At 47.2% G+C, this 16,762-nt stretch overlaps 1 protein-coding gene across 1 annotated transcript in view; it reads right to left on the reverse strand.

Moving 5' to 3' along the window:
• Window positions 1-1,322: 1,322 nt before the first annotated feature.
• The window catches only part of LOC311119372 (dynactin subunit 1-like), a gene marked incomplete at both ends in the record, with an annotated part of 55,995 nt that continues 40,555 nt past the window's right edge, over window positions 1,323-16,762 (reverse strand). Inside the window, 6 exon segments of the mRNA XM_084194084.1 lie at window positions 1,323-1,460; window positions 5,492-5,581; window positions 7,082-7,155; window positions 7,328-7,514; window positions 10,672-10,796; window positions 15,383-15,549. Coding sequence (XP_084050210.1) covers window positions 1,323-1,460; window positions 5,492-5,581; window positions 7,082-7,155; window positions 7,328-7,514; window positions 10,672-10,796; window positions 15,383-15,549 — 781 coding nt within the window.

Raw genomic sequence — 16,762 nt, forward strand, 5'->3', positions numbered from 1 at the left:
GTAACTGACGAGGTTAACTACAGCCAGTAACTGACGAGGTTAACTACAGCCAGTAACTGATGAGGTTAACTGCAGACAGTAACTGATGAGGTTAACTACAGCCAGTAACTGATGAGGTTAACTACAGCCAGTAACTGATGAGGTTAACTACAGCCAGTAACTGATGAGGTTAACTACAGCCAGTAACTGATGAGGTTAACTACAGCCAGTAACTGATGAGGTTAACTGCAGACAGTAACTGATGAGGCATGTGGTGTGACCAGTCAGTAGTTTAATGAAGGCTATGATGACCCGGAGTCATTCTACACAGCGAAATGAGTCTCATCACCTCACCTGTAATACACATTGATATATTAGCTCTTGATTCTGAAATAGTACTTAAACAGATTACAACCAAGCAGGTAACAATTTACTGGCATTTATGTGAAATAAATATGAAATAAATTAAGCCACGCCCCCCGTAAGTAACTTATGTCAAGTCTAAATAGGGCCCAATGTGCATTGACCATCTTAAATAAATGTCATAAATAAAAGATGAGTGTAGCAGGCAGCATCACCCTCAGCAGACAGACAGTAAGACGTTTAGCAGGGAGCATCACCCTCAGCAGACAGACAGCATCACCCTCAGCAGACAGACAGCATCACCCTCAGCAGACAGACAGTAAGACGTTTAGCAGGCAGCATCACCCTCAGCAGACAGACAGCATCACCCTCAGCAGACAGACAGCATCACCCTCAGCAGACAGGCAGCATCACCCTCAGCAGACAGACAGCATCACCCTCAGCAGACAGACAGCATCACCCTCAGCAGGCAGTGTAGTAGTGTGTGTGTGTAGGTAATATAGAATATAATATCCCACTTAGCAGACGCTTTTATCCAAAGTGTTTTGCAGTCATGCGTGTATATATTTGTGTATATATTTGTGGTCCCGGGAATCGAACCCACTATCCTGGCGTTGCGGGCGCTGTGCTCTACAGAGGGAGTGTATGACCCCACAGCAGTGTATTAGTCCTCTAGCTGTTCTGTACGTATGAACAGTGCTTGATTTGGAACTGGTTCTGATGCTGGGTGATGCTACCGGTTATATTCAGGTTCCAGAACTATGCAATAACTGCAGAAAGGACCTCAGGCAATAGAACAAATGAAGGCGCTGGATCTCGGTTCAGAGAGCTCCCGGCCCAAGTCAAGCACTGTCTGCGTATGAACACCCCCCCCCCCCCCAATGTTTATCCTAAAAACTTCACAGACAGACAGATGGAAGGAGCAACGGGGGCTGGTTGAAGGTGGAGCCTATGTCAGCAGGGCGGGTTGTGGGTGGAGCCTATGTCAGCAGGAGGCGGTGCACTCTGTGGAGCTGAGGCTGTGATAGGACGAGACGGTGGACCTGCTCCTGACCACGGGAACAGGGCATCATCACCTTCCCCACCAGCACCATGTTCCCCCTCTTCTCCTCCTGGACCTGGAGACAGACAGACACTAGTTACAGACCTGGCCCCTAACCCACCAGCACCATGTTCCCCCTCTTCTCCTCCTGGACCTGGAGACAGACAGACACTAGTTACAGACCTGGCCCCTAACCCACCAGCACCATGTTCCCCCTCTTCTCCTGTTTCTGTAGTGAGACAGCTTGATGTACCAGTACACCCCCTGGACAGGACACTAGTCTATCTACTGTTTCTGTAGTGAGACAGCTTGATGTACCAGGACACCCCCTGGACAGGACACTAGTCTATCTCCTGTTTCTGTAGTGAGACAGCTTGATGTACCAGTACACCCCCTGGACAGGACACTAGTCTATCTCCTGTTTCTGTAGTGAGACAGCTTGATGTATCAGGACACCCCCTGGACAGGACACTAGTCTATCTCCTGTTTCTGTAGCGAGACAGCTTGATGTACCAGTACACCCCCTGGACAGGACACTAATCTATCTCCTGTTTCTGTAGTGAAACAGCTTGATGTACCAGTACACCCCCTGGACAGGACACTAGTCTATCTCCTGTTTCTGTAGTGAGACAGCTTGATGTACCAGGACACCCCCTGGACAGGACACTAGTCTATCTCCTGTTTCTGTAGTGAGACAGCTTGATGTACCAGTACATCCCCTGGACAGGACACTAGTCTATCTCCTGTTTCTGTAGCGAGACAGCTTGATGTACCAGGACACCCCCTGGACAGGACACTAGTCTATCTCCTGTTTCTGTAGTGAGACAGCTTGATGTACCAGTACATCCCCTGGACAGGACACTAGTCTATCTCCTGTTTCTGTAGCGAGACAGCTTGATGTACCAGGACACCCCCTGGACAGGACACTAGTCTATCTCCTGTTTCTGTAGCGAGACAGCTTGATGTACCAGTACACCCCCTGGACAGGACACTAGTCTATCTCCTGTTTCTGTAGTGAAACAGCTTGATGTACCAGTACACCCCCTGGACAGGACACTAGTCTATCTCCTGTTTCTGTAGTGAGACAGCTTGATGTACCAGGACACCCCCTGGACAGGACACTAGTCTATCTCCTGTTTCTGTAGCGAGACAGCTTGATGTACCAGGACACCCCCTGGACAGGACACTAGTCTATCTCCTGTTTCTGTAGCGAGACAGCTTGATGTACCAGTACACCCCCTGGACAGGACACTAGTCTATCTCCTGTTTCTGTAGTGAGACAGCTTGATGTACAGGACACCCCCTGGACAGGACACTAGTCTATCGCAGGTCCTTACCTCCAATATATCTCCTTAATGCTGAGTGCCAAGCAGAGAAGCATCAGGTCCCATCTTTAGAGTCTTTGGTATGACTCGGCCAGGTATTGAACTCCCAACCTTCCAATCTCTGGATGGATACTCTAACCTCAAGGTCACCTGAGTTGGGCATTTCTTACATCAGTGGTCACCAACCTTTTCTGAGTCCAGATCACTTTCGCAGTCAAAAAGCAAGCCGAGATCTACCACTTTAACATGACTTAAAAAATGTAACATGAACCTAATAAAACCAGTTCTGTAGGAATGAGGTTTGTGCAGTATTCCTAATACATTATCACAGCATGTTGGCTATATGCCTGGCCTGCCAATATTGTTATTCTCAGACCATATTATATTTCAAAACTCAAGCTTTGATAACAGAATAGATCAGTTGGTGTAGAACTTGTGAGGCACAGCTGAGCATAAATTGAAATAATTTTCAAATAATTAGATTCATGGTGCTTTCAAGACAACTGGAAACACAAAGAAAAAACAACGAGGTCAAAGTCGGAGCTGAGAGATGCCCAAGTTTCCCCACCAGGAATTCCAAGTTGGATGACTGTTCAAAACGAAATTATTTTTCCCAGTCGGATCTCGTTTTTACAGAGTTCCCAGGTGTCGTGAACGCACTGAAGTCGGAGATGTTATCGTTGGCTTTTCTACAGAAATGTTAGCGTTGGCTTTTGTACAGAAATGTTGGCGTTGCCTTTTCTACAGAAATGTTTGGTGACCACTGCCCTACATAGTGCACTACTTTGACCATATCTTTGATAGGGGGCCGTATCTGTGACCATATCTTTGATAGGGGGCCGTATCTGTGACCATATCTTTGATAGGGGGCCGTATCTGTGACCATATCTTTGATAGGGGGCCATATCTGTGACCATATCTTTGATAGGGGGCCGTATCTGTGACCATATCTTTGATAGGGGGCCGTATCACTCGTAGTCCGAGTGTGTATGACTGGTGACCCTGGAGTATGAATGACTGGTGACCCTGGAGTGTGTATGACTGGTGACCCTGGAGTGTGAATGACTGGTGACCCTGGAGTGTGTATGACTGGTGACCCTGGAGTGTGAATGACTGGTGACCCTGGAGTATGAATGACTGGTGACCCTGGAGTGTGAATGACTGGTGACCCTGGAGTGACCCTGGAGTGTGAATGACTGGTGACCCTGGAGTGTGAATGACTGGTGACCCTGGAGTGTGAATGACTGGTGACCCTGGAGTGTGAATGACTGGTGACCCTGGAGTATGAATGACTGGTGACCCTGGAGTATGAATGACTGGTGACCCTGGAGTGTGAATGACTGGTGACCCTGGAGTATGAATGACTGGAGACCCTGGAGTGACCCTGGAGTGACCCTGGAGTGTGTATGACTGGTGACCCTGGAGTGACCCTGGAGTGACCCTGGAGTGTGTATGACTGGTGACCCTGGAGTGTGAATGACTGGTGACCCTGGAGTATGAATGACTGGTGACCCTGGAGTTACCCTGGAGTGACCCTGGAGTGTGTATGACTGGTGACCCTGGAGTGTGAATGACTGGTGACCCTGGAGTGTGAATGACTGGTGACCCTGGAGTGACCCTGGAGTGTGAATGACTGGTGACCCTGGAGTGTGAATGACTGGTGACCCTGGAGTGTGAATGACTGGTGACCCTGGAGTATGAATGACTGGTGACCCTGGAGTGTGAATGACTGGTGACCCTGGAGTGACCCTGGAGTGTGAATGACTGGTGACCCTGGAGTGACCCTGGAGTGTGTATGACTGGTGACCCTGGAGTATGAATGACTGGTGACCCTGGAGTATGAATGACTGGTGACCCTGGAGTGTGAATGACTGGTGACCCTGGAGTATGAATGACTGGTGACCCTGGAGTATGAATGACTGGTGACCCTGGAGTGTGAATGACTGGTGACCCTGGAGTGTGAATGACTGGTGACCCTGGAGTGACCCTGGAGTGTGAATGACTGGTGACCCTGGAGTGTGAATGACTGGTGACCCTGGAGTGTGAATGACTGGTGACCCTGGAGTGTGAATGACTGGTGACCCTGGAGTATGAATGACTGGTGACCCTGGAGTATGAATGACTGGTGACCCTGGAGTGTGAATGACTGGTGACCCTGGAGTGTGAATGACTGGTGACCCTGGAGTGACCCTGGAGTGTGAATGACTGGTGACCCTGGAGTGTGAATGACTGGTGACCCTGGAGTGTGAATGACTGGTGACCCTGGAGTGTGAATGACTGGTGACCCTGGAGTATGAATGACTGGTGACCCTGGAGTATGAATGACTGGTGACCCTGGAGTGTGAATGACTGGTGACCCTGGAGTATGAATGACTGGTGACCCTGGAGTATGAATGACTGGTGACCCTGGAGTGTGAATGACTGGTGACCCTGGAGTGTGAATGACTGGTGACCCTGGAGTGACCCTGGAGTGTGAATGACTGGTGACCCTGGAGTGTGAATGACTGGTGACCCTGGAGTGTGAATGACTGGTGACCCTGGAGTGTGAATGACTGGTGACCCTGGAGTGACCCTGGAGTGTGAATGACTGGTGACCCTGGAGTGACCCTGGAGTGTGAATGACTGGTGACCCTGGAGTGTGAATGACTGGTGACCCTGGAGTGACCCTGGAGTGACCCTGGAGTGTGTATGACTGGTGACCCTGGAGTGACCCTGGAGTGACCCTGGAGTGACCCTGGAGTGACCCTGGAGTGACCATGGAGTGACCCTGGAGTGTGATTACCTTGACGAAGGAGGAGCAGGGGAACGTGGCAAAGTCAGACAAGACTCTAGCGCCAGGTCTCTGGGTCACCACATGTTCTGATACCTCATCCTGAGAGAGGGGGGAGACGAGGGGGGAGAGAGAGGGGAGGGGGGAGAGAGGGGGGGAGAGAGAGGGGGGGAGAGAGAGGGGGGGAGAGAGAGAGAGACGAGGGGGGAGAGAGAGAGGAGAGAGAGGGGGGAGAGAGAGGGGGGATAGAGAGGAGAGAGAGGGGGGGGGAGAGAGGGGGGGAGAGAGAGAGGTGGTAGGAGACAGAGAAAAGACATGGGAGAGGTCATAGAGGAGGGAGTAAAGGGAAGGGATCAGGAGAGATGTTATTTAGCCTGTCTACTACTGCTGTATACATTCAGGGATACATTTTGTATTGTATCCATTGTCGGGATTCAATCCCATCGCGCCTGTCAACAATGTGCCATTTAAAGTAATCTTTCAACTGAGCCGACATCTGCAGCATTTTACAGTGAACGCGGAAACATTGTCTTTTAAAAGGTGAATTGTGGACAAACTACAATAGGCTTGAATCCCAGCCTAGGGGTTTGGAGTCTTACCTTCAGTCTGTCCAGAGTGTTGCTAAGAGACTGGAGTCTTACCTTCAGTCTGTCCAGAGTGTTGCTAAGAGACTGGAGTCTTACCTTCAGTCTGTCCAGAGTGTTGCTAAGAGACTGGAGTCTTACCTTCAGTCTGTCCAGAGTGTTGCTAAGAGACTGGAGTCTTACCTTCAGTCTGTCCAGAGTGTTGCTAAGAGACTGGAGTCTTACCTTCAGTCTGTCCAGTGTTGCTAAGAGACTGGAGTCTTACCTTCAGTCTGTCCAGAGTGTTGCTAAGAGACTGGATCTTACCTTCAGTCTGTCCAGAGTGTTGCTAAGAGACTGGAGTCTTACCTTCAGTCTGTCCAGAGTGTTGCTAAGAGACTGGAGTCTTACCTTCAGTCTGTCCAGAGTGTTGCTAAGAGACTGGAGTCTTACCTTCAGTCTGTCCAGAGTGTTGCTAAGAGACTGGAGTCTTACCTTCAGTCTGTCCAGAGTGTTGCTAAGAGACTGGAGTCTTACCTTCAGTCTGTCCAGAGTGTTGCTAAGAGACTGGAGTCTTACCTTCAGTCTGTCCAAAGTGTTGCTAAGAGACTGGAGTCTTACCTTCAGTCTGTCCAGAGTGTTGCTAAGAGACTGGAGTCTTACCTTCAGTCTGTCCAAAGTGTTGCTAAGAGACTGGAGTCTTACCTTCAGTCTGTCCAGAGTGTTGCTAAGAGACTGGAGTCTTACCTTCAGTCTGTCCAGAGTGTTGCTAAGAGACTGGAGTCTTACCTTCAGTCTGTCCAGTGTTGCTAAGAGACTGGAGTCTTACCTTCAGTCTGTCCAGAGTGTTGCTAAGAGACTGGAGTCTTACCTTCAGTCTGTCCAGAGTGTTGCTAAGAGACTGGAGTCTTACCTTCAGTCTGTCCAGAGTGTTGCTAAGAGACTGGAGTCTTACCTTCAGTCTGTCCAGAGTGTTGCTAAGAGACTGGAGTCTTACCTTCAGTCTGTCCAGAGTGTTGCTAAGAGACTGGAGTCTTACCTTCAGTCTGTCCAGAGTGTTGCTAAGAGACTGGAGTCTGGCTGTGTGTTCCAACAGCTGGGCACTAGGAGTTACTGCTCAACAACACACATTAAACAAAACTTCAATCAGCTACAGTTACAGCGAAAAAGTGTGAATATGCTGACATTTTTTTTAGGGGCCTTTATGTAACCAATTACGTAATTGAGAACAACTATTTTACAGGTACAACACAGAACAAGAAGGGGGAGGGGGGTGCCATCATACCTGGGGATTTGCCAGTGATGTCCACCACTTTGACGTTGGCACTCATCTGCAGTAACGTGTCCAGTAATTGGTCAGTCTTACGATAGAGGGCGCTAGAGAGCACCTCTGGGTGAGACCCGTCTCTAGTGGGCAGTTTGGAGACATGGAGGGGGGGCAGGGAGGCTAGCTGGGCACGCATCTTCTCAGCCTGGAGGGAGAGAGAGGGAGGGATGGAGGGGAGGGGAGAGGAGAGGAGAGGAGAGGTGGGATGGAGAGGAGGGATGGAGGGGAGAGGAGGGATGGAGGGGAGGGGAGGGGAGAGGAGGGGGAGGAGGGATGGAGGGGAGGGGGAGGGGAGGGGAGAGGAGAGGAGAGGAGGGATGGAGGGGAGGGAGGGGGAGGAGGGATGGAGGGGAGAGGAGGGGGGAGGGGAGAGGAGGGAAGGGGAGGAGAAGGGATGGAGGATAAGTGTTTCTTCTCTACAACAGAGTAGATATTATGTTCCTGGAGAGAAGGACTGACCTTAGCCTGGTCCCAGATCTGTTTGTGCTCTTGCCAACTCCATTGTTCATTGGCATAACAGTGATGATAGCACTAACAGACTGGCCCAGCGGTTGGAACTGAAAATAGTTTCCAATCGTTTAGTTCTGAACGGAACCATTATTTGTTTTGTTCCATTCCACTATTCCGACCACCAAAATAAAGTTCTGAACCGGTTCGAACCCCAAAAATTTACCAGTTTATATCATTCCTTTCTGTTCCTTTTTAAACCTCTGAAAATGGCGGCAGATGGCTTAGTGGTTAAGAGTGTTGTGCCAGTAACCGAAAGGTCGCTGGTTCTAATCCCCGAGCCGACAAGGTGAAACATCTGTCGATGTGCTCTTGAGCAAGGCACTTAACCCTAATTGCTCCTGTAAGTCGCTCTGGATAAGAGCGTCTGCTAAATGATTAATTATTATTTTTATTAAAATTGAACTCGACATGAAATTACACACACCAATTACTTCACCAATCATGCAGTGTGGATAGAGCAGCTTGCTGTGGAGCGGGCGAGCGATAGCTCAGCGAGCTGTTTACACGCGTGATGGAAAGACAAGTGAAGGGCGCGAGAGGAGGAGGCTTGAAGTGCTGGGCATCTTGTGATACCTACGGAGGAACGGCTTCTATGCAGGAACTTTGAATGTCTTTGAACTTCAGAGTTGGCTGAATGTTGGACCAGAGAAGCTAGCTGGCTAACAAGCTTGTGTGTGCAGAGCGGCACCAGAGTTAACACGTCTTACCTTTTTTGTAGTTAATAAATCCAATGTGAAATGTGATAGTATCCCTAACTAGCGTTGAACAAGTGAATCCATTCTTCTCTTAATTAAATCTCTCCCTATCTTCTGAATCACGCTTGTAACGTCAGTAGGTTACAGCTATGCTTCAGAGGGGGAGGGGGAGGTAACCTACACTCAAACACACTGGTAAATATGTCCAGCTGGCAGGCAGACACTGGAATACGTTTCAGATTGACAGAGGGAGGGATTTTGCATAGGTGCTTTGTTAAGTTTTTTTGTGGGACTGGAAAATAAATCCCGGAACGTAAAATTAAACGTTATTAACCGATTCCCATGCTTTTAAAATAAGGGTTATGTTCCAGGAACAGTATAGACCACTTTCGTTCCCGGTTCTGATTCTGTTCCTTGAAACATTTAGTTATTTTCCGGTTTTCGGTTCCAACCCCTGGACTGGCACTCAGGCTACCTTTCAATGAGTGACAAGGCGTTGACATGATAGCACTAACAGAATGGCACTCAGGCACTGCAGGTGGCTGTAAATCTTTACGCTTTTTTCAAACACAAAAGAAAACTACTTAAAATGGAGATAGCCCTCGATGGCGATGTCACAGATACAAAGATGAGTCTTCTATCTACCTCTATGGTCTATCTATCTATCTACCTCTATGGTCTATCTACCTCTATGGTCTATCTATCTACCTCTATGGTCTTTCCTACCTATCTACCTCTATGGTCTTTCCTACCTATCTACCTCTATGGTCTATCTATCTACCTCTATGGTCTTTCCTACCTATCTACCTCTATGGTCTTTCCTACCTATCTACCTCTATGGTCTATCTATCTACCTCTATGGTCTTTCCTACCTATCTACCTCTATGGTCTTTCCTACCTATCTACCTCTATGGTCTTTCCTACCTATCTACCTCTATGGTCTATCTATCTACCTCTATGGTCTTTCCTACCTATCTACCTCTATGGTCTATCTACCTATCTACCTCTATGGTCTATCTATCTATCTACCTCTATGGTCTATCTATCTACCTCTATGGTCTATCTACCTATCTACCTCTATGGTCTATCTATCTACCTCTATGGTCTATCTATCTATCTACCTCTATGGTCTATCTACCTATCTACCTCTATGGTCTATCTACCTATCTACCTCTATGGTCTATCTATCTACCTCTATGGTCTATCTATCTATCTACCTCTATGGTCTATCTATCTCTATGGTCTATCTATCTCTATGGTCTATCTATCTACCTCTATGGTCTATCTATCTATCTACCTCTATGGTCTATCTACCTATCTACCTCTATGGTCTATCTATCTATCTATCTCTATGGTCTATCTATCTACCTCTATGGTCTATCTATCTATCTACCTCTATGGTCTATCTATCTACCTCTATGGTCTATCTACCTATCTACCTCTATGGTCTATCTATCTACCTCTATGGTCTATCTATCTATCTACCTCTATGGTCTATCTACCTATCTACCTCTATGGTCTATCTACCTATCTACCTCTATGGTCTATCTATCTACCTCTATGGTCTATCTATCTATCTACCTCTATGGTCTATCTATCTCTATGGTCTATCTATCTCTATGGTCTATCTATCTACCTCTATGGTCTATCTATCTATCTACCTCTATGGTCTATCTACCTATCTACCTCTATGGTCTATCTATCTATCTATCTCTATGGTCTATCTATCTACCTCTATGGTCTATCTATCTATCTACCTCTATGGTCTATCTATCTACCTCTATGGTCTGTCTATCTACCTCTATGGTCTATCTATCTACCTCTATGGTCTATCTATCTATCTATCTATCTACCTCTATGGTCTATCTATCTATCTACCTCTATGGTCTATCTACCTATCTACCTCTATGGTCTATCTATCTATCTATCTCTATGGTCTATCTATCTACCTCTATGGTCTATCTATCTATCTACCTCTATGGTCTATCTATCTACCTCTATGGTCTGTCTATCTATCTCTATGGTCTATCTATCTACCTCTATGGTCTATCTATCTACCTCTATGGTCTATCTATCTACCTCTATGGTCTTTCCTACCTTGAGTCTGTTGTTCTCATTCTTCAGGTGTTTGATGCTGTGTCTCTGAGCCTCAATCTGCTGCGTCAGGAGAGGAGAGTCTATCACCTGGACCCCCGACCCGGGACCAATACTGGCCATAGTCACTGTAGGGAGGCACAGAGACACACACACAGTTAACACAGGCCAATACACACACACACACACACACACACACACACACACACACACACACACACACACACACACACACACACACACACACACACACACACACAGGGACACACAGTTAACACAGGCCAATATACACACACACACACACACACACACACACACACACACACACACAGTTAACACAGGCCAATACACACACACACACACACACACACACACACACAGTTAACACAGGCCAATACACACACACACACACACACACACACACACACACACACACACACAGTTAACACAGGCCAATACACACACACACACACACACACACACACACACACACACACACACACACACACAGGGACACACAGTTAACACAGGCCAATATACACACACACACACACACACACACACACACACACACACACACAGTTAACACAGGCCAATACACACACACACACACACACACACACACAGGGACACACAGTTAACACAGGCCAATATATACACACACACACACACACACACACACACACACACAGGGACACACAGTTAACACAGGCCAATATACACACACACACACACACACACACACACACACACACACACACACACACACAGGGACACACAGTTAACACAGGCCAATACACACACACACACACACACACACACAGGGACACGCAGTTAACACAGGCCAATATATACACACACACACACACACACACACACAGGGACACACAGTTAACACAGGCCAATACACACACACACACACACACACACACACACACACACACACACACACACACACACACACACACACACACACACACACACACACACACACACACACACACACACACACACACACACACACACACACACAGGGACACACAGTTAACACAGACTAACACACACACACACACACACACACACACACAGGGACACACAGTTAACACAGGCCAATATATACACACACACACACACACACACACACACACACACACACACACACACACACACACACACACACACACACACACACACACACACACACACACACACACACACACACACACACACACACACACACACACACACACACACAGGGACACACAGTTAACACAGACTAACACACACACACACACACACACACACACACAGGGACACACAGTTAACACAGGCCAATATATACACACACACACACACACACACACACACACACACACACACACACACACACACACACACACACAGGGACACGCAGTTAACACAGGCCAATATATACACACACACACACACACACACACACACACACACACACACACACACACACACAGGGACACACAGTTAACACAGGCCAATATACACACACACACACACACACACACAGGGACACACAGTTAACACAGACTAACACACACACAGACTTCTATTAACACAGACTACTAAGAAGCAGAACTACAGTAGCAGAAACATGCAGGGTGGCAACAAATACCTTTCTGCTCTTCTGTAGATTAGAAGGGTAGAGATAGACAGAGAGGAAGAGGAGGGGAGAGAGGAGGAGGAGGAGGGGAGAGGGGGAGAGAGGAGGAGGGGGAGAGGGGGAGAGAGGGGGAGGGGGAGAGAGGGGGAGGGGGAAAGAGGGAGAGAGGAGGAGGGGAAAGGGGGAGAGAGGAGAGAGGAGGAGGGGGAGAGAGGAGGAGGGGAGAGGGGGAGAGAGGGGGAGGGGGAAAGAGGGAGAGAGGGGGAGGGAGAAAGAGGGAGAGAGGAGGAGGGGAAAGGGGGAGAGAGGAGAGAGGAGGAGGGGGAGAGAGGAGGAGGAGGAGGGGAGAGGGGGAGAGGAGGAGGGGAGAGGGAAAGAGGGAGAGAGGGGGAGGGAGAAAGGGGGAGAGAGGAGAGAGGAGGAGGAGGGGAGAGGGGGAGAGAGGGGGAGGGGGAGAGAGGGGGAAAGAGGGAGAGAGGGGGAGGGAGAAAGAGGGGGAGGGAGAAAGAGGGAGAGAGGAGGAGGGGGGAGGGGGAGAGAGGGGGAGGGAGAGAGGAGGAGGGGAAAGGAGGGGAGAGGGGGAGAGACGAGGAGGGGAGGGGGAGAGACGAGGAGGGGAGAGGGAGAGAGGGAGAGAGGGGGAGGGGGAAAGAGGGAGAGAGGAGGAGGGGAAAGGAGGGGAGAGGGGGAGAGACGAGGAGGGGAGAGGGGGAGAGACAAGGAGGGGAGAGGGAGAGAGAATGTGACAGTGTTAGGGTCCAGAGGACATTCCTTTTCTTACACACCAGTCATCTGAACTGTGAGATATGATTTGCATAACATAACAGATCTGAGTGTGAATAACAGTGTTTATCTAGAACAGATCTGAGTGAATAACAGTGTTTATCTAGAACAGATCTGAGTGTGAATAACAGTGTTTATCTAGAACAGATCTGAGTGTGAATAACAGTGTTTATCTAGAACAGATCTGAGTGAATAACAGTGTTTATCTAGAACAGATCTGAGTGTGAATAACAGTGTTAGTCTAGAACAGATCTGAGTGTGAATAACAGTGTTTATCTAGAACAGATCTGAGTGTGAATAACAGTGTTTATCTAGAACAGATCTGAGTGTGAATAACAGTGTTTATCTAGAACAGATCTGAGTGTGAATAACAGTGTTTATCTAGAACAGATCTGAGTGTGAATAACAGTGTTAGTCTAGAACAGATCTGAGTGTGAATAACAGTGTTTATCTAGAACAGATCTGAGTGTGAATAACAGTGTTTATCTAGAACAGATATGAGTGAATAACAGTGTTTATCTAGAACAGATCTGAGTGTGAATAACAGTGTTTATCTAGAACAGATCTGAGTGTGAATAACAGTGTTTATCTAGAACAGATCTGAGTGTGAATAACAGTGTTTATCTAGAACAGATCTGAGTGTGAATAACAGTGTTTATCTAGAACAGATCTGAGTGTGAATAACAGTGAAATTATTTCAGTAACATCCAAGGGGGGAATTCAGACCTGAGTTCAGCGTGGGTTAATGGAACATAGTTCCCTTTTTATGGACTTTTCTCTCTTTGCGTATTCTGATCTTGAACTGAAGCATGAGAATGGCATGAAATTCACCTGCTATTTATTTGGGGTGGAGATGGAATGAATGAAGGTGTGTCTACAGCCGTGGAGGACGGCTCATAGTAATGGCTGGAAGGTGCGTCTACAGCAGTGGAGGACGGCTCATAGTAATGGCTGGAACGGACTCCGTCCTCCCCTCAGCAGCCTCCTCTGGTCGACAGATACGCCGTATTCTGACCTGGACTTAATTCCCTCATAATGCCACCACCTTTACGCGCCAGGAAACCATGAATAATAATAAGGTCTAGCGAACTTCCCAGTTCCACGTGGGGAAAAAGCATCTACTTCATTTTTTCTAATAGAAATAACACCATTCTCCATGCACCGTAATTTACAACTTGATAAGAGCTATTGGTAAGAGCTAGGTAAATGAGTAATCCGTTTGGAGAAGGGAATTGGAAATATAAAGTACAATTGTTTTAGATTATTTTACCTTCTGATCCCTGGAGACAAAGATGAAACCAGTCATATGGCAGCAAACTGAAGCATATCAACATGTCACCTTTCCCACAGTAAAGTTGATGAAATGCTGTGCCATTATGCAGAATTTAAATTGACCAGCCTTTTAACTTGGGCACTCGAATGTCTTAATTACAGAATAGTGCTGAGCGAATAGTGCTTTTTGAGGTCGGTTCGATTGTTTTCGATTTCAGTTTCGATTATTTGAGTTGAATGCTGTAACACAGAATAAACCAATTAATACAAGCCCCGTGATGGTGCTGACTGCCCATTCCTGCTTATCACTTAACCATCATTTATTCACATTACTTTACTTTAATAAAATATTTCAGTCATTGTATATATTACTTTTGTTTTATTTGACTGTATTATTTCATTCCAAGTCATCATCTCATCTCTATAGAGCAGCTGCCTGTGCTGTCTGACTAAATCACTATTTTAGTAGTTTCTTCAAAGTAAATAAGGCAGACTTTTATGACTGCTGAATATCTACTATCAACCACTCAGATCATGTATTTCCAGGTAGAGATGCCTCACGAAGCGACAGCTGATCTCTACATCCCTTAACAATCGCATTCTGCTGTCTCTTCCACAGCAGGAGTAAAATAAACAGACCAGACAAGTAGATGCTCAATGGATTGTGGTCATTGTAGTTAATTACCAGGTTTTATGTGCTACACTATGTAGAATATTGGCCTGTTGGAAAACTACAACTCCCTACTACATCTCACAGTTCAGGCTGGATCTGATTTATCTCTAGAGAAACTGCAATCTGGGGGGGGGGGTTTCAGCAGTTGAATGAAATTTATTCAGAGCGCGCAAGGGAACCACGCCTGCAAAGCCGTTACGCACCTGCATAAGGTAAGTCTGAATACCAACTACTGAGAAGTTAGTAGGAAAGGTTTCCTAAGTCTGAATCGGCCCCTAACAGATGGGAGTATGAATAACATAAAAGTCTTAAATGGTTTCAAGGCCCTATTCGGGAGATGATGCCCCACTAACCTCCTGTCATCCCCGTGACCATGGAGGCGATGCCCGACGCTGGCGCTCCTCTCAGCCCGTCCATGGTTATCTTTGATTGACTGTTCAGACGCTGCTTCAGATCCGCCTTCTCTGACTCCAATTGGTCGATGTCAGCCTGCAGCGCGTCCATGGTCTCCTCAAACTCCCTACAGAGGAAATATACATCTGTTATAAACTGATTCTGGATCAGCCTGATTGACAATGACCCCTCTATAGTAAGGATACACTGGTGATAACCAGGGTTGGGATCAATTCCATTTCAATTCAGTCAATTCAGAAAATAAACTGGAGCAATGTTGGATATGTCAACACTATCCTCCATATTCTCTCTATACCAGGGTTCAACCCTCTTCCTGGAGAGATACCCTCCTGTAGATTTTCGCTCCAACCCCAGTTGTAACTAACCTGATTCAGCTTATCAACCAGATAATTATTGCAATCAGGTGCGTTAGATTAGGGTTGGAGTGAAAAACCTACAGGACGGTATCTCTCCAGAAACAGGGTTGGAGTTAAAACCTACAGGACGGTATCTCTCCAGGAACAGGGTTGGAGAGCCCTGCTGTACACTCTTAGAAAAAAGGTGCTATCTAGAACCTAAAAGGGTTCTTCGGCTGTCCCCCATAGGAGAACCCTTTTTGGTTCCAGGTAGAACACTTTTGAGTTCCATGTAGAACCCTTTTTACAGAGGGTTCCACATGGAACCCAACAGAGGGTTCTACCTGGAACCAACAAGGGTTCTCCTATGGTGACAGCTGAAAACCCCTTTTGGAACCATTTTTTCTAAGAGTGTATGTAGCGGACATGAGTCGGTCATGGTTTCTCATGGCGAGGTAGCCCCGCCTGCGACTTCAAAAACAGTGTCGTTCCTTGGCCCAAGAGGGAAACACTGATTTTAATGTCGCAGGCGGGGCTACCTCATCACGTGACCATGAGCAACAATGAACGACTCATGTCCGCTACATGTATCCCATCTAGATGACTCGTGTCCACTACATGTATCCCATCTAGATGACTCGTGTCCACTACATGTATCCCATCTAGATGACTCATGTCCACTACATGTATCCCATCTAGATGACTCGTGTCCACTACATGTATCCCATCTAGATGACTCATGTCCACTACATGTATCCCATCTAGATGACTCATGTCCACTACATGTATCCCATCTAGATGACTCATGTCCACTACATGTATCCCATCTAGATGACTCGTGTCCACTACATGTATCCCATCTAGATGACTCGTGTCCACTACATGTATCCCATCTAGATGACTCGTGTCCACTACATGTATCCCATCTAGATGTCTCATGTCCACTACATGTATCCCATCTAGATGACTCATGTCCGCTACATG

The sequence above is a fragment of the Coregonus lavaretus genome (assembly GCF_964263955.1).
Source record: "Coregonus lavaretus genome assembly, contig: HAP1_SCAFFOLD_3030, whole genome shotgun sequence".
NCBI classification, from domain to species: domain Eukaryota; kingdom Metazoa; phylum Chordata; class Actinopteri; order Salmoniformes; family Salmonidae; genus Coregonus; species Coregonus lavaretus.